General features: G+C 61.9%; 1 protein-coding gene across 1 annotated transcript in view; it reads right to left on the bottom strand.

The window, feature by feature from the left end:
* LOC125442954 (connector enhancer of kinase suppressor of ras 2-like) overlaps positions 1-24,891 on the bottom strand; it is a 358,128-nt gene that overhangs the window by 70,966 nt on the left and 262,271 nt on the right. The window contains exon 15 of the mRNA XM_048514758.1: positions 14,283-14,331. Within this exon, the coding sequence (XP_048370715.1) occupies positions 14,283-14,331 (49 nt within the window). The remainder of the gene's footprint in view (positions 1-14,282; positions 14,332-24,891) is intronic.

The raw sequence follows: 24,891 nt of genomic DNA, 5'->3' as shown, positions 1-24,891 counted from the left end.
TATGTGGTCAAGGAACACTCACGGTAGGAGAGCACACCTACAGTCTCAAGTGGTACAGTCCATCACTTTATTCTCCTATCTGGCCTATCAGGATTAAGAGTCACTTTTGAACTAACCTAGCTTATGTCAAAGGATGACATCAGTGGAGACGGGCCAATGTCCTCCCTGAGGCGTTCTGATGAAAACAGGTGTTTGACCATAGACAATTTTAAGCTTTCTGGCCCAGATTCTTTCCATTGCTCTGTTTGTCCCTGTCTCCCCCCACCCTTCCGCACCCCCCCCTCCCCCGATCCTCACAAAAAACATTGGAACAAATATCTGAAAATGACACCCGGCTATTCTGTGTTATTTTAGGGCATCAAGAGCCTTCTGTTCAGGGAAGACATTCTGTGGCATTCTTCTGGCTAAAGTATCCGAGCAGAAAGCCAACAAATATCATTGCACATGTCTCCTTTTTGCTGTCAGAATCGTTCCTGACAGTGTCGCTTGAAATGAGAGGTAAAAATAGCAGACAGGCAGGAGGCCGAGAAACACAAAACAATCCGTACAGACAGAGCAGATCTGCTGAGCTAACTCAAGCCCCATGGAAAAAGATGAAGTAATGAAACTCAGCGGGCGGCCCTGAGAGTCGGTGCCCTGGCCACAAGTTGCGCACATATCCTGCATGTCCATGTGCACATTTGTAATAATAAAGCCAACGTGTGTTCATTTGACAAATGAAAACCAATACCTGGATAAACGTGGGGTTTTAAATCGCACATTCTGCTGTACATGTGTTACATGTGACATGGGAATTATTTAGAACACTTATAAAGAAAAATAATGCATGTCTATTCATCAACATTCATGAACAATGGTTGTGTGTATTGTCAAAGGCTTTCACGGCCGGAATCACTTGGGTGCTGTGTGGTTTCCGGGCTGTATGGCCGGGCTGTATGGCCGTGTTCTAGCAGCATTCTAGCAGCATTCTCTCCTGACGTTTCGCCTGCATCTGTGGCTGGCATCTTCAGAGGATCATGAACCTCTGAAGATGCCAACCACAAATGCAGGCGAAACGTCAGGAGAGAATGCTGCTAGAACACGGCCATACAGCCCGGAAACCACACAGCACCCAAATGGTTGTGTGGTGCAGTGGTTAGCCTGTTGGCCCAAAGCTGGGGAGAGCCAGGTTCAGATTTCCCACTCTGCCATGAAGATCTCTGGGTGACCATGAGCCAGTCCCCATTTTTTTTAGCCTTATCTACCCCACAAGATTGTTGTAAAGATTGTTTTTACTAGGTTGTTGTAAAGATAAAATGAGCAGGACCCATGAATACTACCACCAGCTAAAGGATGGTACATATGATTGCTGTGTCCATTCTTCTAGAATGGAAGAGAGCCAGCATGATGTCGTGGTTAAGAACAGGTGGATTCTAATCTGGAGAACCGGGTTTGATTCCCCACTCCTGAGTGAAAAAGGCTTATCTGGTGAACCAGATGTGTTTCCTCACTCCTACATCCTGCTGGGTGACCTTGGGCTAGTCAGAGTTCTCTCAGAACTCTCTCAGCCCCACCTACCTCACAAGGTGTCTGTTGTGGGAAGAGGAAGGGAAAGGAGCTTGTAAGTCACCTTGAGTCTCGTTACAGGAGAGAAAGGACGAATATAAACCCAAACTTTTCTTCTTCATAGGAGACACCTCCCTCCCTCCCCGCACCAAAGATGAACTTCACAATAGTAATCTGTGCCTGGTATACTTGCTAGGTTCTGTGCGCAAGTTTAAGACCATGACTATGTATGGATGTTAAAGTTGGACGATGAAGAAAGCTGCTGGAAACAAAACTGATTCATCTGAAATGTGTTGGAGGAGAGTTTTATAGAGAAGAAGAAGAAGAAGAAGAAGAAGAAGAAGAAGAAGAAGGGGCTTACAATCTCCTTGCTCTTCCCCCTCACAACAAACACCCTGTGAGGTAGGTGGGGCTGAGAGAGCTCCGAGAAGCTGTGACTAGCCCAAGGTCACCCAGCTGGCATGTGTGGGAGTGTACAGGCTAATCTGAATTTCCCAGATAAGTCTCCACAGCTCAGGCGGCAGAGCTGGGAATCAAACAGAGTCACTCCAAGTCAGAAGTGAATTGATGGCACTTAACACATCTTAGAGGACAGGGATGCTAAAGCAGTCCATGAACAGGCTGAGCCAAGTGGCCCCTGTGATGCCAGGCTGTGGTGGCATGAGCTGAACTATGGCAATGGTAGCCACAGAGGGAGTGAATATACACCCACTCCATAACTAGTCATGGCTCCGGTCCAAACGGGCTGAGAAGCACTGTAGGAACTACATGGCTCCCTACCTCCTATGTGCACTATTGCTATTTTTTCCTGGAAGGGGCAATGTGCATACTTTCAGCTTCAGTACATGTGAACCAAAACTGGTGATGGAATGCATGCATGAAAACTGAGCCCTTCGGGGATAGGGAGGTATATTAAATTCAATAAATAAATAAAAACTGTAGGTTGCCCCTTTCAGACAACATGGCAATTGTGTATAGCACATTCTTCTCCTATTAGTGACAAAATGTAGTAGCTGAGGGGACTTGGGTATGCTCACATCCTACTGTGTTTTGGCCCAACAGGAGCTGGTGTCTGTCTCAAGCAGTTTTGGTGGTGGGTTGGCTGTCTATTGAGATCTCAGGTTCAGAGCCCTTCGGGGACGGGGCGGTATAGAAGCCCAAAGTATAAATAAATAAAAATTACAAACCTTCTTAATCATGAGATATCAGATTGGAGGGCCACGAAAGATCTTGGCACGAATGTCGGTAGTGTCACGGCCAGTCAGACTAGACAACTAGATTTGGTGTACAACAGCTTAATATTACTCAGGGATGTTTTCCATCACTCAAGTCACAGAATCCCCTACTATGTTGAGACCTTGAGGAAAAGGTCCTATTCCAAGCTCTATTTCCCTGCTACACATTCAGAAGAAGGAAGAGGAGAAGAAGGAGAAGAGGAGGAGAAGTTTGGATTTTTACCCCATTTTTCTCTCCTGTAAGGGGACAAGGTGGCTTACAAGCTCCTTTCCCCTCCTCGCCCCACAACAGACACCTGGTGAGGTAGGTGGGGCTGAGAGAGTTCCAAAGAACTGTGACTAGTCCAAGGTCACCCAGCAGGAATACAGGAGTGCAGAAACACACCTGGTTCACCAGATAAGCCTCTGCCACTCAGATGGAGGAATTCTAATCTGGAGAACAGGATTAGAATCCACCTGCTCTTAACCACTACACCACACCATGCTGACTCTGGACCGGAAGGCTGCCGTTTCATGCTAGCCGCTATTTTGCAACTCTGCAAAGAGCTCTTGCAACCAGCATGGTGTAATCTGGAGCAAGAGCTACTTTAGGAATATCCTTGAAGCTGTTTCCTTGTGTTTGAAAGTAATTACACACCAGAGAGAACAGCTCCATAGGAACCAATGGGAGGAAATGCACACATCAGATTGCCCATTCAAAAAAAAAAAAACACACCCTCCCCCCCAACACACCCTTCTGTGGTTCCTTGTGAAAGACTCTGAAGACGATGATCAGGCAGGCAAAAGAGATCCGAGAAAGCCGAAGGGATTAGCATTTCTAAAAATAGGAGTCAATCAGCCCCATTCTTGTGCGCTGAACAGCACATGCCACAGCATTGTTCAAAAGAACATTATTCAGAAGGACTTAAAAAAAAAAACCCTGAGCAAGTTCATTCAGAAAGGAGCGACGGGCTTAGCATTTAGCTCTAGTTTTGGAAAGGGCAAAGAAAATTGCTGAAATCCCTATTTTGCACAGGGCAGTGTGAGCCAGTGAGGAAACGTAGCTGAGTGGTACAGCACATGCTCCGTATGTTTAAGGGCCCAGGTCGTGAGCACTGGAAAACCCCTCCAGTTAAAGAATGCTAGCAAAATTACAAGGAAAATGCAAAAAGGAGAAAATGGGATTGGAAATCCTTCCTTTTGCATAAGCATGCGGTATCATAGGGCATAAAGTGAGGAAAAACATATGCTTCGTTTAGGGGCACAGCACCCACGCTGAAGGCGTATGTACAAAAACCCAGGCTGAGTGTAAAAGACCTCCAGTTTAAAAAGAAACAACTCTCCCTGAGACTGTAGGGAGTCACCGTTGGACTGGATGGATTGATGGTTCTCCTTGATATAGGACGGCTTCAGACATTCTCAATAAGCACAGCCAGTGGTGGGATCCAAAAATTTTAGTAACAGGTTCCCATGATGGTGGAATTCCAACTGTGGCGTAGTGCCAATGGGGCTGGGTAGAGGAGGACAACAGAGGCGAGGACCCGAGGCATTCGAGGCCTGGGGCATTCCTAGGGCAGGGGCTAGCCAGTGGCAACAGCGCAGCCACTCAAGCGCCAGGTCAACCTTGGGCAGGAAAATGGAATGCACTTGGCATGAGGCGCCAGGCTGCCACGCATGCCCGGTGCACCCTCCTGCCTAGACTGCTTCAGAGTTCTGCAGCTTCTGCTGAAGGAGGAGGGGCACCAAAATCACATGGACCCAAGCTGGTCACCCAATTTAAGTAGCCCCCCTCTCGACACACACAAATAATTAGTAACCTACCCTCGGGAACCTGTGAGAACCTGCTGGATCCCACCTCTGAGCACAGGGGGCGGTCTGGCCATACAGGTGGGCCACTGGCAGCGAGGAGCATGCAGAGCTCAGCCCCAGCAGGTCTGCCCTCATTGCAGGGCTCACACGGCACAGACCTTTTTGGATCCGTTTCACCCCACCGGTTGGTACAGCTGGATGGGCAGACCTCACTGCTGCCTAGGTCTGAGCTGAGTGCCCCCTGCAGGGCTGGGCTGTAGCTCTTCAGGGGTGGCTCAGTTGGGTTTTCTCCTGGACTATTTGAACTCCTCCGTCCACTTGTGAGTATGCAGAATGCACAGCCTCAAAGCATGAGAGCAAACAGGAAGAGAATGTGCGGCTTAGTCTTGTAGACGCCTCTTTCAAAACCACAGCATGTAGCGTATCGTCTATGTCTGCATCTCTGGTGCCGGATATCAAGCATGTGGTTTTGGGTTCCCACACTGCTGACAGGCCATCTGCTTGGCATCTTGGGCTTCCTTCTCTCTCCTGCCTGCTGAATTAGGGTGGGCAGTCTACGGTCAATTCTGCACAGCAAATGTACAGCAGGTTGAAGTCATTATAAAGGAACCTGTTTTCCCTTTTCCTGTTCACATGCGTGTTATTCGATTAGTGATTGGAGCCCATGGAAACAATCCAAGTTGCTGTTGTGCCTTTGCACGGAGATGCTGGTGTTTTTTTTAAAACAATCCTGCAATATATGTGTAGCTACGCGGGCATGCAGGAATACATCTCCACAGACATGTTGATCGTCCCACAATACGATCGGCCTCCTGCCTGACTGAAGAAGAAGAGGAGGAGGAGGAGGAGGAGGAGGAGGAGGAGGAGGAGGAGGAGGAGGAGGAGGAGGAGGAGAACATAAGAACCTAAGAACAAGCCAGCTGGATCAGACCAGAGTCCATCTAGTCCAGCTCTCTGCTACTCACAGTGGCCCACCAGGTGCCTTTGGGAGCTCACATGCAGGGATCGTGAAACTGCATAGTGGCCTTCCTGCGGCTCTGTTGCTCCCGAGCACCTGGTCTGCTAAGGCATTTGCAATCTAAGATCAACGAGGATCAAGATTGGTAGCCATAAATCGACTTCTCCTCCATAAATCTGTCCAAGCCCCTTTTAAAGCTATCCAGGTTAGTGGCCATCACACCACCTCCCTGTGGCCCAGCATATTCCAAACACCAATCACAGGGATTTAGCGTGAATAGAAGTGTTTTTGCCTTTTTTATTAGTCCTAATTCATTCCCCAACCAGCATTTTTCAATAGAATGCCTAGGTTCCTGAAGTATTGTGAGAAAGAGAGAAAAATTTCTCTCTGTCAACATTTTCTGCCCCATGGATAATTTTATAGACTTCAATCATATCCCCCCTCAGACGTCTCCTCTCCAGGAGGAGGAATAAGAGCAGTTTGGATATATATCCCCCCTTTTCTGTAGGAGACTCAAAGGGGCTTACAATCTCCTTGCCCTTCCCCCCTCACAACAAACACCCTGTGAGGTAGGTGGGGTTGAGAGAGCTCAGAAGAACTGTGACTAGCCCAAGGTCACCCAGCTGGCATGTGTGGGAGTGCACAGGCTAATCTGCGTTCCCCAGATAAGCCTCCACAGCTCCAGTGGCAGATCTGGGAATCAAACCTGGTTCCTCCAGATTAGAGTGCACCTGCTCTTAACCACTACACCACTGCTGCTCTTTGCTGTTTGCGCAGGAACGATTCCAACCCAGGGGCCTCCCTGCAATAGCAGGGCAATGGGAGGTGGATTCTCCCTGACCATGGAAGGGAGGGAAATAGTGCCTCCTGCACAGCTGTTTGCGCAGGAACGGTTCCAAGCCACGATTTTTTAAAAGGATCACTGGTTTAGTGACTTTTGAAAATCCCAGGTTGAGAGAAATAAAATGGGGAAGAATCCTTTTAGGGATGAGACCTGTTCAAAATCCATTCCGCACCCCCGATGGTTTTTACAGCAACCGACACCTGTTATATTTGCCCCACACGGAATGCACCCACGTGTGGATTCACCGTTATTGATGCAGGGTAAGAGTCAACCACTGAGGAGCCACTGAAATGTTACTTGTGATATGAATCGTTGGAATTTCCACAAGTGACAAGAAGTGGCACATTCCTGCCTTCAACTTTCAAAATGTTTCTGCAGCTCATAACTCGGTGGCTTTCCTCTTTTTGACCTATAATGTAACATTATCAGTTCAGCAAATTTAGCAGAGGAGGAGGGAGCAGCTGAATGCAAACATCAAAAAATTATGAGAGGCAAAAAATACTGGAGTCTTTACCATCTTCATATGTGCATGGTAGCAGGCAGAAAAATATATGAGTTAGGGCACAGGTGTCAAACTCGCGGCCCTCTAAATGTTATGGACTACAGTTCCCATCATCCCCTGCCAGCATCATGCTGGCAGGGGATGATGGGAGCTGTAGTCCATAACATCTGGAGGGCCGTGAGTTTGACACCTGTGAGTTAGGGCAACAGTTTTCAATGCTACCAGCACATCCGGATGTACTGAAAAACACACCACAAAAAAGCAATCTGATGTGATTGATTTATTGTGTACAAAGTGCAGTCACTTTGTGTCAAGATGTAGCCTAGAAATGTTTTGAATAAATAAGTAACATGCTTTCAGCACCTCTTTCTACAACACATGGGAATGCATACTCCTATCTCTCAAATGTTTCATAACAAGTTGATGCAACCTACGCACTTTGTCCCACCAAAGAACAAAACTGCTTTTCTGCAGTGTTTTATCAATGTGCATGCACACATCAGCAATATATGGACATTTTTACAATTACATGACACAAGGAAGAAGACTGTAAGTCCAAGGGAAAGGAAGGGCATTGCTAACCAACCCCACAGTGTTCCTCCCTTTGTGATATCATAAGAACATAAGAACAAGCCAGCTGGATCAGACCAGAGTCCATCTAGTCCAGCTCTCTGCTACTCGCAGTGGCCCACCAGGTGCCTTTCGGAGCTCACAGGCAGGAGGTGAAAGCAATGGCCTTCTGCGGCTGTTGCTCCCGAGCACCTGGTCTGCTAAGGCATTTGCAATCTGAGATCAAGGAGGATCAAGATTGGTAGCCATAAATTGACTTCTCCTCCATAAATCTGTCCAAGCCCCTTTTAAAGCTATCCAGGTTCGTGGCCATCACCACCTCCTCTGGCAGCATATCCTTTCCCTTCTCAATAGGAAACACAAAAATACTACAAAGGGAGAATCAGCTTATGAAAAAAACAAACATCTTCAGCTGGTCTTTGATATAAAAGCATGTGATCACTTGCGTTATATTAAGAAGTTCTATGATTTTTGAAAGTCTGCATATGTTCCAACCAAAGATGCAGTCTTTAAACAAAATTTTTAATCACTTGTGGTTCATTAAGGCTCAACGTGGCTCTCTAGAAGCAAGTTACTTGAGGTTTGTAACACAGTTACAGGCAAGTCTCAGATCGGTTTAATTATCATGCTATCTACCCAAGGAATTCTGAAATCTCTGAAGGAATTAGGGATCTCCAACAAAAAACCCCCTACTTTCCCAGACCTTCATGCAACACGAGATACACGTGCCTGAATATTTGAAACACCTGAAAACACAACCTTGGGGAGCTGTGGAGTTGTTTACAGCGGAGGTGATGAATGCTTAAGTCTCACCCTCTGCGCTGTTTTCCTGATAAGGAATGCCCTCCAAGAGACTGCTTGCTCTGTGGGTTGATTTCTTCTCAGTGAATCAGACAGCAGTGTGGAGTGGGGTGGGGATTTTGACCAGGAAAAATGGCATGCAGGAAAAAGTTAAACCTTCCTAACCCTTACTGTGCTGCAAGTAGCCCCTCCCTCCAAGATTTTTTTTAAAAAGTATTGTGAGATCCAGTCATGCAATGTGCCCATCTCTCTATATGTGCTGCTGAGAGATATAATAATGAATAGGACTTGGCCAGAGCCTCTTTTGTTATCGAGGCTGGGGAAGAAGGCGTTAAAGAGGCCTTTGGTTGTATCTTGGGCTCCCACACTGGAGGAAGTGGGTGGGGCTAAGGTAAGATGACCAGATGGTCACCTTTGTGAACCGGGATGGGCGGCCGCGCGTGCATGCGCACGCAGCCGCAGGAGCACACTGCCTTCTGGGGTTCTCCCGTTTCCTGCCCTGGCATGCGGCCGCAGGAGCACAGCCTTCTGGGGCGCTCCCTTCCCACCCTGTCACAGGGAGGGAAATGGGAGCGCCCCAGAAGGCATGATGTCTTGGCAGCGATCGATCCAGAGATCTGCCGCTTACTGCCTTGGCAGCCTCCGAGAGGCAGTCGCGGCGAAGCCTCAAAAGCAGGACACTTAGAAAAAATCCTGCGGGGCCAGGACAAGGTGGTTTGAAGGCGGGACTGTCCCGCCAAAAGCGGGACGTCTGGTCAGCCTAGGCTAAGGCCTCTTGAGACCCAAGTTCAAAATCTTACCCTGCTATAAACTAGTTGTTGACTATGGAAACAGGCTATACATGACATACTTAAAAATCATCTTGCAGAAAAGTATATGCTTAATTTCTGGAGTCTTCCTTTGGCCTTTTGACAATCTTCCTGGTTGTGATTATACCCGTGATTATCTTTGAGGGAGATGAAAAGGATTGCTACCGAAGAACCCAGACTACAACTTAAGAAGGAAAAAAAACCCATTATCTCCGTCTACAGAATGGATTTGCATAAATAAATGACAACTAATACTTTCAGATGTCAAAGATAACTCAACTCCTGTCAGGAGCCACATAAATCGGTTCTTAAGAAAAAGGAATGTGCTCCGCAGCTGCCTCTGAAGCCGGCGCCTTGTTTCAAGCCTTGAATGTCTACCTAATTGCACTTTTTGCTACAAAATGTGACTCCCGATTACTTAGAAAATAGTTTAAAATCCCAGTAATATGCAACAAAGGCAGTGGGACTTGCTCTGCCGTCTGTTCGGAGCGTTCGGCGGTTCGGCTAATTATTATGTATTCACTCCATGAAGAATAGCCTGAAGGAAACCGAAATTCTTAAGCAAGCTGGCAAAGAGCAACATTCTGCTTGTAAGCCCGCCTGGCTGGCGTTGACTGTTTCCAAGAACATGTGCGCGAAGATGTCTGAGGGGCTAAATTACACCTGGGGAAACCACTGGGAAACAGCCTCCTTGAAGCAAATCTATAACAAGGGAGATATTCAGCATATCAAAACAGATTTGAATCCAATTGGACCTTAAAACCCAACAAGATCCCCCGAGGTACAAGCCTCGGGGAGCTTGGACTCTTGAAAGTCTATACCTGTGGTGGCGAACCTATGGCACGGGTGCCAGAGGTGGCACTCAGAGCCCTCTCTGTGGGCACACACAAAAAGAGTTCATCATAATCATGGAAATGCACACACATCTAAGGCTGAAAGCCTGGGCGGCTGGAAGCTCGATTATTAGCAGTTAAACCTAAAGACCCAGTTTAGAAGCCAGTGTAGAGTAACCTGGTTAAGTGCTGTTAAAACCCCACTGATGCACCATTGCATGCACAAAAAAGAACTAAAGAAGTGGCGACCCTTTACCTGGGAGTAAGCTCAGTTGCTGGCAATGGTGGCTTGCACTTCTGGAGTAAACCCTCTAGAATTAGAGTGATTCCACCCCACTGGAAAAGGAGTTGCGTATGGATTTGCTTTCAAGCCGAAATGACCATCAACTACCACCAAGTTACTCCGAGTAACGCATGCCTCAGAGCCAACCATTTTTTTCTTAACTAAAACCTCAGCATTCAGGTTAAATTGCCGGGTTGGCACTTTGCGATAAATAAAGTTAAGGTTTTGGGTTTGCGGAGTTTGGGCACTTTCACGGTCTCGACCGAAAGGTTAGCCATCACTTTGCGTCTACTATGCCCCCTGGAAATCTTGTTGGTCTTTAAGGTGCTAATGTACTCCAGTCTTGCTCTTCCACCGTAGCCCAACACAGCTTCCAGCCTCAAGCTATTGAAACAGATACATTACTGAAGCATGTTCAGGTCCAGATTTTAGTAGGCCTGCTTCAACTATCCCCAATGTACCGCTTTACCAGCTGCAAGTACCAGGTTAAAGCAGGCTGCTCAGGGCTCGGAAGCAGTAACAGCACGGCATGTTCTGGGAGGCAGAGTTGTCCAAGGCACAGATCATGTTTCCAGAGGAGAATCGAGTACCAGAGCTTCAGTCTCAGGAGTGGCAGCAGTTCAGGATTCATTGCGCTCCTCGCGACCATGCCCTACAGCATCTTCTGGGAGCCTTTTATAGCTCTTCTCCGAATGCTTCGGCCACAGTGCTGCAACAACTAATCTTTGCAGTCAGCAAGCAGCTCACAGTGGGCCAGGAAAAGAGCACTGCATTGCTTCGCCTGCAGCTTCGTTCTCAACCTCTTCCTACATCACTCTGAAAGTGTAGGTAATCTTGGAGGCTGAGAGTGTCCGCCTGGCTTTCATCTGCCGGCTCAGGGCTGGGGCGGGGGGGGGCATGATTCTGTGCCCAGCTCTGCCTGTACCTTGCTGAGTTGCTGACTGGCTTCTACTGGAGCAGCAGTGGCGTAGGAGGTTAAGAGCTCGTGTATCTAATCTGGAGGAACTGGGTTTGATTCCCAGCTCTGCCGCCTGAGCTGTGGAGGTTTATCTGGGGAATTCAGATTAGCCTGTACACTCCCACACACGCCAAGCTAGGAGTGACCTTGGGCTGAGTCACGAAAGCTACCGGAGCTCTCCTCAAAGCCCCACCTACCTCACGCAGGGGTGTTTGTTGTGAGGGGGGAAGGGCAAGGAGATTGTAAGCCCCTCCTCCTCCTCCTCCTCCTCCTCCTCCTCCTCCTCCTCCTCCTTCTTCTTCTTCTTCTTCTTCTTCTTCTTCTTCTTCTTCTTCTTCTTCTTCTTCTTCTTCTTCTTCTTCTTCTGGTTACATAGGGTGCCTCTTCCTCTGAGGAATCCACACTGCTCTCAAGTCCTGGTTGACTCACAACACTCTGTTTAGCACTCCTTCTGTATCACCTGGCCCTGACACCTAAACATTCGTGTTCCTGTATTTAACAGAAATTTGTGACTATTTTGTAAGAAGCATTCCTCAATATGTCATCTTTCAAAGTTCCATCTCTTTCTCAGGATATCCCAAGTTCAATATTTGAGTGGGCACATGGATGTACATGAGCAACAAAACACCACCTCTCTACAGCTCGCCACGTTCCCATTCTGTAGCTGCTAAGGTAGACACTGAGGATTGTTGCCAACGTTTTGTAAGACAATTTACTCACTGCTGTCTTTACTTTTCAGCTACACATGTGAGCGTTGATAGAACACTGCAAAAAAGAAATTAGAGATGCACAGTTGCATCAGGATTCTGCAGTGTTTTGCTGAAATGCGCTTCACACAAAATAGCATTAAAGAGCTGGATTTTGGAAGCATCCCCAGATAGAATTTTGGGAATAGTGTGGAGAAAGTGAATACATTATTCTCTCTGACTCCTAACATTAAAATTTAGTGTTATGCTTTTAAACTGGAAGTGAAGAACGATCTAAGCATCCTAACGGATCGCGAAGAGTGATCTTGACGGACAGATTGTATTTCCAGTGCAACATTCTGCACAAAGTTCTAGCACATTTTGAAAGCGTAGAATGCGTCTGAGGAAATCACTACTCATGAAGATCTTTGAAGCATGATTAGCTGCAGAATTCAACTACGGCTGATACAACTAGAACTTAGCACAGATCTTTCAAAATGACGGCATCTCTTTGTACCAGAGCATTAAATGTAGAAATGCAGAAGTGACTATGAAGCTGATGTACACATATGAGTACATTTGATCGACTTAAAAGAAACTTCTACAGAAACAATAGATTTGTAATTTTCTGATACTGCACGATTTATATTCACCATTTTGTTTGTTCAGGACAAACAGAAAGAAAGGTTCCTTGAAACAACCCATACTTTACATGACAGGATTCTTTCCCAATCCAGTGTGGTCAGAGGTTTTTAAAGGTCAAATACAGCTACACAAAGTCCTGATTTGGAATGAGTCAGCTTAATCTTTCCATCACCTATATGGTTTCACATACTGATACCAACCCACCATGCGATTATAACCTTAGCAGGGGGTGTGGGGGTGGGGGTGGGGGAAATATAAACACTGATCTGAGGCCTGGTATTTACTTTTTTTCAATGATGGAAAGATTTAGGTAGGCAGGTATAGGTATATTTAATTTATATACCGCCCTCCCCCGAAAGGGCGGTGCACAACAACATAATAACAACATAAATAAACATAACGTTGTACAACAACTGTCAATAAATGCATCAAGAATATAGGGTCAATAAACATGACATCATAAATCATAACATAGCATCATAAACATAACATAAATCATGATAGCATCATAAATATAACATCAGAAATCACAACATAGCCTCATTTAGTCAGGGATCTCCCAGTATCTTGAATATGATCATTCTTAGGGCACATTCACACATTACAAGGTACTGCCACAAGGATTTTGGGTCAGCTATCCCCCTAGAATTCAGTTCTGTAAACTCAGTTTCAAAGTGTGCATGCACCCAATTCAAATGAGGACCATGGCACACAAGATGAACATGGCCCTTCTGCCCATGCCCCTTTCCTGACCAGAAACTGTGCCACGTTGGTCAAACACAAACACATCGTCAACGTACAGGTTTCCCAATGGGCAAATGGGAGTTCCCTGGGGCCATTTCCCATTGGGAAAAGTGAACAGGAAGTAGGGAAGGCAGACAACCCTTCTCTTGGGGCACCATGGTTCTGACCTGAACCATGCCTGTGCGTGCCTGATCATTAAGTCCCCAACGAAGAACTCCCAGAAAAGATCTATAAAAAGTCCACTTGAATATATGAATAGACCACCAGGTGGCTTTTAAAGAAGTATTAGGCATAGTCATGAAGCTGTCAAATCATGTTTTTAAGTAGGGTTGCCAGGTCTGGGTTGGGAAATGCCTGGAGGTTTTGGGGGTGGAGCCTGAGGAGGGTGTGGTTTGGACAAGGGAGGGGTTTCAGTGGGGTATAATGCAACAGAGTCCATCCTCCAAAGAAACCATTTGCTCCTGGGGAATTGATTCCTGTTGCCTGGAGAAGAGTTGTAATTCCAGGAGTATCTCCAGGCTCCACCTAGAGCAGGGGTCTGCAACCTGCGGCTCTCCAGATGTTCATGGACTACAATTCCCATCAGCCCCTGCCAGCATGGCCAGTTGGCTGGCAGGGGCTGATGGGAATTGTATTCCATGAACATCTGGAGAGCCGCAGGTTGCAGACCCCTGAGCTAGAGTTTGGCAACCCTATCTTTTAATCATAAATGCTAAATGGAATCCCCATATTCTACAGATTGTTGTTTACTCTGCATCCTGCAGAGAAATCAAACTAAACTGTCCATCATATCTTGTATAGGAGTTCCCTCAATATATCTATTGCAGCAAGCAGAGCACCTGACACTATGAGTCCTGGTTCCAGCCCAGCAAGACAGTTCTTACATTTGTTCTCAGAAGGATCAAATCCATCATTTTAATCAATACAGGCCATTGGCATTTAAAAGGAAAACTAGCTTTATCCCTTTTACAGAAACTACTGAATCGGCAGATACATTCACGATCGCTCTAAAAAGGGAAACTGAGAAAAGACAACACAAGAAATCTTGTTAGAGCGCGACAGCATTTTAGCAGAGATTTACCTTCCTCATTGACATGCCTCCTTGGCGCTCGATGGCAGAACTTGCATATCTGCAGAGAAATTGAGACAAGAGAGTTTATCAACTCAAACGCACACCCAGGTTTTTTTTTTTTAAATGAAACATAAAGTTTACACTTTCCCGGAGGGCCTGCAGATTTACGTGCCGGCTCCTGGGGCTTAGTCCCATAGCATGCCTCACTTACACACAGACATTCTCTAAAAAAGATGAATGAAACAGCCGCTTCGCCGGGTGAGAGGAGATGAGCGTAGCTAAAGCTTCCAAGTTTCTTAAATCATCGCGTGCCACTTCTGCTTAGGTTTCAAAAAAAGGTAAACCCAAAGTCTCTCTTCTGTCAAGACGCTTGCTTAAGAAAAGAATGGGGAAATCGGTCTGGGGGGAGAAATGAAACTGGTTCTCAGGAGAGCATCTGGTTTCACAATCCTCAAAGCTGATTAGCCGGTCTCAATGCAAGCATAAGGGTGGGGGGGGGGGGGAGGATGGGTGGGTGGACAGCAATCATCCCAGGCTGGTCTGTAAGCACACAAGGCATTTCTGCTCCTGAAGCTCAGCAGGCCTGGCCCTGTAAGCTGTCTGGAGGAGAGGCTGCGAGGGAGCCCAAGGGCAATCAGTACTCCAAATGCCCCACATTTACCAAGCGAGGCTGCTCTTTTCTGATATCTATCCCTGAGAAATCAGGGTCCCCCCATTTTGTCCTCTGGGGATGCCCAAACATTCTGTATGCTGAGTTGTTCAATCATAGGATTATAGAGTTGGAAGAGAAACCCCCAAGGGCCATCGAGCCCAACCCCCTGCAATGCAGGAACACACAGTCAAAGCACTCCAGACAGATGGCCATCCAGCCTCTCTTTGAAAACCTCTAAAAGAAGACTCCACCACACTCCGAGGTAGTGCATTCAGAGGTGGGATCCAGCAGGTTCTCACAGGTTCCCAAGAGTAGGTTACTAATTATTTGTGTGTGCCGAGAGGGGGTTACTAATTGGTGATTTTGCCACGTGATTTTTGCCTTAGTTACGCCCCTCCTCTCAGCAGTAGCGCGCAGAATTTGAAGCAGTCTAGCAGGAGGTGCACCGGCGTGCGTGGCATCCTGCACCTGCGTGCATTCGTTTCCCGCCCAAGGACCGGCACAGCGGCTGCGTCCTAGCCACAGCTCCGCCCAGGAATGCCACGCCCCCAGAATGCCTGGCCACGCCCCCGTCGTGCCCTGCCCAGCCCCATTGGCGCTACACCACAGTTTGAATCCCACCGCCATGGGAACCTGTTACTAAAATTTTTGGATCCCACCACTGAGTGCATTGCACTGTCGAACAGCCCTGATGGTCAGGAAGTTTTTCCTGATGTTTAGGTGGAATCTCTTTTCCTTCACCTTGAACCCATTCAAGTTGTTTCCCTTTTTGTTTTGACCTCCTCCACAGGATTCCTAAATGGGTGAGCGGATGCATCTGGTCTCTAGTGCACACGCATGCACTGGATGGAGCATGTACACTAAGCCTCTATGTACACATGATGTTTCCTTCCATGCTAATTTTTAAATACTTTCTTCTCTGCAGGAGGTTATATATTTTTTGTTTCATTTTCAATATTTATCCTCTGTTTTTCGACTCTGTTTTAACACAATGGAAACGGCTGTGGGGGGGGCGGAGAGGCTGTTTAACCTCTGTGTGTACTCCTGCAGGGGGAAAATTATGGTTACCCCCCCCCCCCCAAACTTTCCTCAATAAGGCACAAGCAGCTAAGGACTGGCCTTTTTCCCAGTCGAAAACAGCATGTGAGTAAAGGGTTAAAGACCCCTTCTGTTCTTCATGCTGTATTCTGCCTTGAAAAACCAACCTCTGGCAGATGCATTTGGAAACGGGGAAAACCCTTTTAAAACTAACATAGAAGAAAATGTAACGAGTAGGTTTTTTTTTATCTTAGCTCTCCCCATATCACATAAATTGCCATTTCACAAATTTCAGCCACAAGAATATGTTTCAACCGGTTGTTAAAAGATGTTGCAGAACAGTTTTGTTTTGCTAGCATATTGGTAAGGGCAAGAACAGTGACCTTTTGGTTTTTAAATAACTGGAGAAGCTATTACACAATAAATGAATACAGCGTACAACAGGCAGAGAGGAGCCACCAGGAGCATATAACTGTGTGTGTTTGTTTTTTGAAGGGCGCACGAACAACGACTTTTAGTACAAAAATAGAGGTGTTACAAACATGCCTATTTAAAAAGCAAGAGATGAAACTCAAAACAGATATTTATTCACTGAAGCACTCTAAATCGCTATGCCTGCTACTGGCCCTTTCTGCACAAGCTCCTGAAAATGTTTTGCAAATGTTTTCAAAATCTGGCTTTTGTCCGCACTCAACCCCTCGAAAACGCTTCTTGGCCACCATTTTGTGATCGTTTTAAAAACTTCTTAGATTTGTAGCTACAAAGCTTCAAAGCCTCATGCTGCGATCCCCCCAACAATAACAATAACAATAACAATAACAATAACAATAACAATAACACCCCCCCACCCCCCCCCCCCCCCCCCTCCCCCCTATCCCCCCCCCCCCCCCCCCCCCCCCCCCCCCCCCCCCCACCCCCCCCCCCCCCCCCCCCCCCCCCCCCCCCCCCCCTCCCCCGCCCACTGCGCCCCCCCCCCCCCCCCTTCCCCCCCCCCCCGCCCCCCCCCCCCCCCCCACCCCCCCCCCCCCCCACCCCCCCCCCCACCAACCCCCCCCCCCCCCCCCCCCCCCCCCCCCCCACCCCCCCCCCCCCCCACCCCCCCCCCCCCCCACCCCCCCCCCCCCCCACCCCCCCCCCCCCCCACCCCCCCCCCCCCCCACCCCCCCCCCCCCCCACCCCCCCCCCCCCCCACCCCCCCCCCCCCCCACCCCCCCCCCCCCCCACCCCCCCCCCCCCCCACCCCCCCCCCCCCCCACCCCCCCCCCCCCCCACCCCCCCCCCCCCCCACCCCCCCCCCCCCCCACCCCCCCCCCCCCCCACCCCCCCCCCCCCCCACCCCCCCCCCCCCCCACCCCCCCCCCCCCCCACCCCCCCCCCCCCCCACCCCCCCCCCCCCCCACCCCCCCCCCCCCCCACCCCCCCCCCCCCCCACCCCCCCCCCCCCCCACCCCCCCCCCCCCCCACCCCCCCCCCCCCCCACCCCCCCCCCCCCCCACCCCCCCCCCCCCCCACCCCCCCCCCCCCCCACCCCCCCCCCCCCCCACCCCCCCCCCCCCCCACCCCCCCCCCCCCCCACCCCCCCCCCCCCCCACCCCCCCCCCCCCCCACCCCCCCCCCCCCCCACCCCCCCCCCCCCCCACCCCCCCCCCCCCCCACCCCCCCCCCCCCCCACCCCCCCCCCCCCCCACCCCCCCCCCCCCCCACCCCCCCCCCCCCCCACCCCCCCCCCCCCCCACCCCCCCCCCCCCCCACCCCCCCCCCCCCCCACCCCCCCCCCCCCCCACCCCCCCCCCCCCCCACCCCCCCCCCCCCCCACCCCCCCCCCCCCCCACCCCCCCCCCCCCCCACCCCCCCCCCCCCCCACCCCCCCCCCCCCCCACCCCCCCCCCCCCCCACCCCCCCCCCCCCCCACCCCCCCCCCCCCCCACCCCCCCCCCCCCCCACCCCCCCCCCCCCCCACCCCCCCCCCCCCCCACCCCCCCCCCCCCCCACCCCCCCCCCCCCCCACCCCCCCCCCCCCCCACCCCCCCCCCCCCCCACCCCCCCCCCCCCCCACCCCCCCCCCCCCCCACCCCCCCCCCCCCCCACCCCCCCCCCCCCCCACCCCCCCCCCCCCCCACCCCCCCCCCCCCCCACCCCCCCCCCCCCCCACCCCCCCCCCCCCCCACCCCCCCCCCCCCCCACCCCCCCCCCCCCCCACCCCCCCCCCCCCCCACCCCCCCCCCCCCCCACCCCCCCCCCCCCCCACCCCCCCCCCCCCCCACCCCCCCCCCCCCCCACCCCCCCCCCCCCCCACCCCCCCCCCCCCCCACCCCCCCCCCCCCCCACCCCCCCCCCCCCCCACCCCCCCCCCCCCCCACCCCCCCCCCCCCCCACCCCCCCCCCCCCCCACCCCCCCCCCCCCCCACCCCCCCCCCCCCCCACCCCCCCCCCCCCCCACCCCCCCCCCCCCCCACCCCCCCCCCCCCCCACCCCCCCCCCCCCCCACCCCCCCCCCCCCCCACCCCCCCCCCCCCCCACCCCCCCCCCCCCCCACCCCCCCCCCCCCCCACCCCCCCCCCCCCCCACCCCCCCCCCCCCCCACCCCCCCCCCCCCCCACCCCCCCCCCCCCCCACCCCCCCCCCCCCCCACCCCCCCCCCCCCCCACCCCCCCCCCCCCCCACCCCCCCCCCCCCCCACCCCCCCCCCCCCCCACCCCCCCCCCCCCCCACCCCCCCCCCCCCCCACCCCCCCCCCCCCCCACCCCCCCCCCCCCCCACCCCCCCCCCCCCCCACCCCCCCCCCCCCCCACCCCCCCCCCCCCCCACCCCCCCCCCCCCCCACCCCCCCCCCCCCCCACCCCCCCCCCCCCCCACCCCCCCCCCCCCCCACCCCCCCCCCCCCCCACCCCCCCCCCCCCCCACCCCCCCCCCCCCCCACCCCCCCCCCCCCCCACCCCCCCCCCCCCCCACCCCCCCCCCCCCCCACCCCCCCCCCCCCCCACCCCCCCCCCCCCCCACCCCCCCCCCCCCCCACCCCCCCCCCCCCCCACCCCCCCCCCCCCCCACCCCCCCCCCCCCCCACCCCCCCCCCCCCCCACCCCCCCCCCCCCCCACCCCCCCCCCCCCCCACCCCCCCCCCCCCCCACCCCCCCCCCCCCCCACCCCCCCCCCCCCCCACCCCCCCCCCCCCCCACCCCCCCCCCCCCCCACCCCCCCCCCCCCCCACCCCCCCCCCCCCCCACCCCCCCCCCCCCCCACCCCCCCCCCCCCCCACCCCCCCCCCCCCCCACCCCCCCCCCCCCCCACCCCCCCCCCCCCCCACCCCCCCCCCCCCCCACCCCCCCCCCCCCCCACCCCCCCCCCCCCCCACCCCCCCCCCCCCCCACCCCCCCCCCCCCCCACCCCCCCCCCCCCCCACCCCCCCCCCCCCCCACCCCCCCCCCCCCCCACCCCCCCCCCCCCCCACCCCCCCCCCCCCCCACCCCCCCCCCCCCCCACCCCCCCCCCCCCCCACCCCCCCCCCCCCCCACCCCCCCCCCCCCCCACCCCCCCCCCCCCCCACCCCCCCCCCCCCCCACCCCCCCCCCCCCCCACCCCCCCCCCCCCCCACCCCCCCCCCCCCCCACCCCCCCCCCCCCCCACCCCCCCCCCCCCCCACCCCCCCCCCCCCCCACCCCCCCCCCCCCCCACCCCCCCCCCCCCCCACCCCCCCCCCCCCCCACCCCCCCCCCCCCCCACCCCCCCCCCCCCCCACCCCCCCCCCCCCCCACCCCCCCCCCCCCCCACCCCCCCCCCCCCCCACCCCCCCCCCCCCCCACCCCCCCCCCCCCCCACCCCCCCCCCCCCCCACCCCCCCCCCCCCCCACCCCCCCCCCCCCCCACCCCCCCCCCCCCCCACCCCCCCCCCCCCCCACCCCCCCCCCCCCCCACCCCCCCCCCCCCCCACCCCCCCCCCCCCCCACCCCCCCCCCCCCCCACCCCCCCCCCCCCCCACCCCCCCCCCCCCCCACCCCCCCCCCCCCCCACCCCCCCCCCCCCCCACCCCCCCCCCCCCCCACCCCCCCCCCCCCCCACCCCCCCCCCCCCCCACCCCCCCCCCCCCCCACCCCCCCCCCCCCCCACCCCCCCCCCCCCCCACCCCCCCCCCCCCCCACCCCCCCCCCCCCCCACCCCCCCCCCCCCCCACCCCCCCCCCCCCCCACCCCCCCCCCCCCCCACCCCCCCCCCCCCCCACCCCCCCCCCCCCCCACCCCCCCCCCCCCCCACCCCCCCCCCCCCCCACCCCCCCCCCCCCCCACCCCCCCCCCCCCCCACCCCCCCCCCCCCCCACCCCCCCCCCCCCCCACCCCCCCCCCCCCCCACCCCCCCCCCCCCCCACCCCCCCCCCCCCCCACCCCCCCCCCCCCCCACCCCCCCCCCCCCCCACCCCCCCCCCCCCCCACCCCCCCCCCCCCCCACCCCCCCCCCCCCCCACCCCCCCCCCCCCCCACCCCCCCCCCCCCCCACCCCCCCCCCCCCCCACCCCCCCCCCCCCCCACCCCCCCCCCCCCCCACCCCCCCCCCCCCCCACCCCCCCCCCCCCCCACCCCCCCCCCCCCCCACCCCCCCCCCCCCCCACCCCCCCCCCCCCCCACCCCCCCCCCCCCCCACCCCCCCCCCCCCCCACCCCCCCCCCCCCCCACCCCCCCCCCCCCCCACCCCCCCCCCCCCCCACCCCCCCCCCCCCCCACCCCCCCCCCCCCCCACCCCCCCCCCCCCCCACCCCCCCCCCCCCCCACCCCCCCCCCCCCCCACCCCCCCCCCCCCCCACCCCCCCCCCCCCCCACCCCCCCCCCCCCCCACCCCCCCCCCCCCCCACCCCCCCCCCCCCCCACCCCCCCCCCCCCCCACCCCCCCCCCCCCCCACCCCCCCCCCCCCCCACCCCCCCCCCCCCCCACCCCCCCCCCCCCCCACCCCCCCCCCCCCCCACCCCCCCCCCCCCCCACCCCCCCCCCCCCCCACCCCCCCCCCCCCCCACCCCCCCCCCCCCCCACCCCCCCCCCCCCCCACCCCCCCCCCCCCCCACCCCCCCCCCCCCCCACCCCCCCCCCCCCCCACCCCCCCCCCCCCCCACCCCCCCCCCCCCCCACCCCCCCCCCCCCCCACCCCCCCCCCCCCCCACCCCCCCCCCCCCCCACCCCCCCCCCCCCCCACCCCCCCCCCCCCCCACCCCCCCCCCCCCCCACCCCCCCCCCCCCCCACCCCCCCCCCCCCCCACCCCCCCCCCCCCCCACCCCCCCCCCCCCCCACCCCCCCCCCCCCCCACCCCCCCCCCCCCCCACCCCCCCCCCCCCCCACCCCCCCCCCCCCCCACCCCCCCCCCCCCCCACCCCCCCCCCCCCCCACCCCCCCCCCCCCCCACCCCCCCCCCCCCCCACCCCCCCCCCCCCCCACCCCCCCCCCCCCCCACCCCCCCCCCCCCCCACCCCCCCCCCCCCCCACCCCCCCCCCCCCCCACCCCCCCCCCCCCCCACCCCCCCCCCCCCCCACCCCCCCCCCCCCCCACCCCCCCCCCCCCCCACCCCCCCCCCCCCCCACCCCCCCCCCCCCCCACCCCCCCCCCCCCCCACCCCCCCCCCCCCCCACCCCCCCCCCCCCCCACCCCCCCCCCCCCCCACCCCCCCCCCCCCCCACCCCCCCCCCCCCCCACCCCCCCCCCCCCCCACCCCCCCCCCCCCCCACCCCCCCCCCCCCCCACCCCCCCCCCCCCCCACCCCCCCCCCCCCCCACCCCCCCCCCCCCCCACCCCCCCCCCCCCCCACCCCCCCCCCCCCCCACCCCCCCCCCCCCCCACCCCCCCCCCCCCCCACCCCCCCCCCCCCCCACCCCCCCCCCCCCCCACCCCCCCCCCCCCCCACCCCCCCCCCCCCCCACCCCCCCCCCCCCCCACCCCCCCCCCCCCCCACCCCCCCCCCCCCCCACCCCCCCCCCCCCCCACCCCCCCCCCCCCCCACCCCCCCCCCCCCCCACCCCCCCCCCCCCCCACCCCCCCCCCCCCCCACCCCCCCCCCCCCCCACCCCCCCCCCCCCCCACCCCCCCCCCCCCCCACCCCCCCCCCCCCCCACCCCCCCCCCCCCCCACCCCCCCCCCCCCCCACCCCCCCCCCCCCCCACCCCCCCCCCCCCCCACCCCCCCCCCCCCCCACCCCCCCCCCCCCCCACCCCCCCCCCCCCCCACCCCCCCCCCCCCCCACCCCCCCCCCCCCCCACCCCCCCCCCCCCCCACCCCCCCCCCCCCCCACCCCCCCCCCCCCCCACCCCCCCCCCCCCCCACCCCCCCCCCCCCCCACCCCCCCCCCCCCCCACCCCCCCCCCCCCCCACCCCCCCCCCCCCCCACCCCCCCCCCCCCCCACCCCCCCCCCCCCCCACCCCCCCCCCCCCCCACCCCCCCCCCCCCCCACCCCCCCCCCCCCCCACCCCCCCCCCCCCCCACCCCCCCCCCCCCCCACCCCCCCCCCCCCCCACCCCCCCCCCCCCCCACCCCCCCCCCCCCCCACCCCCCCCCCCCCCCACCCCCCCCCCCCCCCACCCCCCCCCCCCCCCACCCCCCCCCCCCCCCACCCCCCCCCCCCCCCACCCCCCCCCCCCCCCACCCCCCCCCCCCCCCACCCCCCCCCCCCCCCACCCCCCCCCCCCCCCACCCCCCCCCCCCCCCACCCCCCCCCCCCCCCACCCCCCCCCCCCCCCACCCCCCCCCCCCCCCACCCCCCCCCCCCCCCACCCCCCCCCCCCCCCACCCCCCCCCCCCCCCACCCCCCCCCCCCCCCACCCCCCCCCCCCCCCACCCCCCCCCCCCCCCACCCCCCCCCCCCCCCACCCCCCCCCCCCCCCACCCCCCCCCCCCCCCACCCCCCCCCCCCCCCACCCCCCCCCCCCCCCACCCCCCCCCCCCCCCACCCCCCCCCCCCCCCACCCCCCCCCCCCCCCACCCCCCCCCCCCCCCACCCCCCCCCCCCCCCACCCCCCCCCCCCCCCACCCCCCCCCCCCCCCACCCCCCCCCCCCCCCACCCCCCCCCCCCCCCACCCCCCCCCCCCCCCACCCCCCCCCCCCCCCACCCCCCCCCCCCCCCACCCCCCCCCCCCCCCACCCCCCCCCCCCCCCACCCCCCCCCCCCCCCACCCCCCCCCCCCCCCACCCCCCCCCCCCCCCACCCCCCCCCCCCCCCACCCCCCCCCCCCCCCACCCCCCCCCCCCCCCACCCCCCCCCCCCCCCACCCCCCCCCCCCCCCACCCCCCCCCCCCCCCACCCCCCCCCCCCCCCACCCCCCCCCCCCCCCACCCCCCCCCCCCCCCACCCCCCCCCCCCCCCACCCCCCCCCCCCCCCACCCCCCCCCCCCCCCACCCCCCCCCCCCCCCACCCCCCCCCCCCCCCACCCCCCCCCCCCCCCACCCCCCCCCCCCCCCACCCCCCCCCCCCCCCACCCCCCCCCCCCCCCACCCCCCCCCCCCCCCACCCCCCCCCCCCCCCACCCCCCCCCCCCCCCACCCCCCCCCCCCCCCACCCCCCCCCCCCCCCACCCCCCCCCCCCCCCACCCCCCCCCCCCCCCACCCCCCCCCCCCCCCACCCCCCCCCCCCCCCACCCCCCCCCCCCCCCACCCCCCCCCCCCCCCACCCCCCCCCCCCCCCACCCCCCCCCCCCCCCACCCCCCCCCCCCCCCACCCCCCCCCCCCCCCACCCCCCCCCCCCCCCACCCCCCCCCCCCCCCACCCCCCCCCCCCCCCACCCCCCCCCCCCCCCACCCCCCCCCCCCCCCACCCCCCCCCCCCCCCACCCCCCCCCCCCCCCACCCCCCCCCCCCCCCACCCCCCCCCCCCCCCACCCCCCCCCCCCCCCACCCCCCCCCCCCCCCACCCCCCCCCCCCCCCACCCCCCCCCCCCCCCACCCCCCCCCCCCCCCACCCCCCCCCCCCCCCACCCCCCCCCCCCCCCACCCCCCCCCCCCCCCACCCCCCCCCCCCCCCACCCCCCCCCCCCCCCACCCCCCCCCCCCCCCACCCCCCCCCCCCCCCACCCCCCCCCCCCCCCACCCCCCCCCCCCCCCACCCCCCCCCCCCCCCACCCCCCCCCCCCCCCACCCCCCCCCCCCCCCACCCCCCCCCCCCCCCACCCCCCCCCCCCCCCACCCCCCCCCCCCCCCACCCCCCCCCCCCCCCACCCCCCCCCCCCCCCACCCCCCCCCCCCCCCACCCCCCCCCCCCCCCACCCCCCCCCCCCCCCACCCCCCCCCCCCCCCACCCCCCCCCCCCCCCACCCCCCCCCCCCCCCACCCCCCCCCCCCCCCACCCCCCCCCCCCCCCACCCCCCCCCCCCCCCACCCCCCCCCCCCCCCACCCCCCCCCCCCCCCACCCCCCCCCCCCCCCACCCCCCCCCCCCCCCACCCCCCCCCCCCCCCACCCCCCCCCCCCCCCACCCCCCCCCCCCCCCACCCCCCCCCCCCCCCACCCCCCCCCCCCCCCACCCCCCCCCCCCCCCACCCCCCCCCCCCCCCACCCCCCCCCCCCCCCACCCCCCCCCCCCCCCACCCCCCCCCCCCCCCACCCCCCCCCCCCCCCACCCCCCCCCCCCCCCACCCCCCCCCCCCCCCACCCCCCCCCCCCCCCACCCCCCCCCCCCCCCACCCCCCCCCCCCCCCACCCCCCCCCCCCCCCACCCCCCCCCCCCCCCACCCCCCCCCCCCCCCACCCCCCCCCCCCCCCACCCCCCCCCCCCCCCACCCCCCCCCCCCCCCACCCCCCCCCCCCCCCACCCCCCCCCCCCCCCACCCCCCCCCCCCCCCACCCCCCCCCCCCCCCACCCCCCCCCCCCCCCACCCCCCCCCCCCCCCACCCCCCCCCCCCCCCACCCCCCCCCCCCCCCACCCCCCCCCCCCCCCACCCCCCCCCCCCCCCACCCCCCCCC

This window comes from Sphaerodactylus townsendi, linkage group LG13 (genome assembly GCF_021028975.2).
Source record: "Sphaerodactylus townsendi isolate TG3544 linkage group LG13, MPM_Stown_v2.3, whole genome shotgun sequence".
NCBI lineage: Eukaryota > Metazoa > Chordata > Lepidosauria > Squamata > Sphaerodactylidae > Sphaerodactylus > Sphaerodactylus townsendi.
Note: the sequence above shows the minus strand (reverse complement) of the source record. Positions and strands in the feature narration are given on the sequence as shown.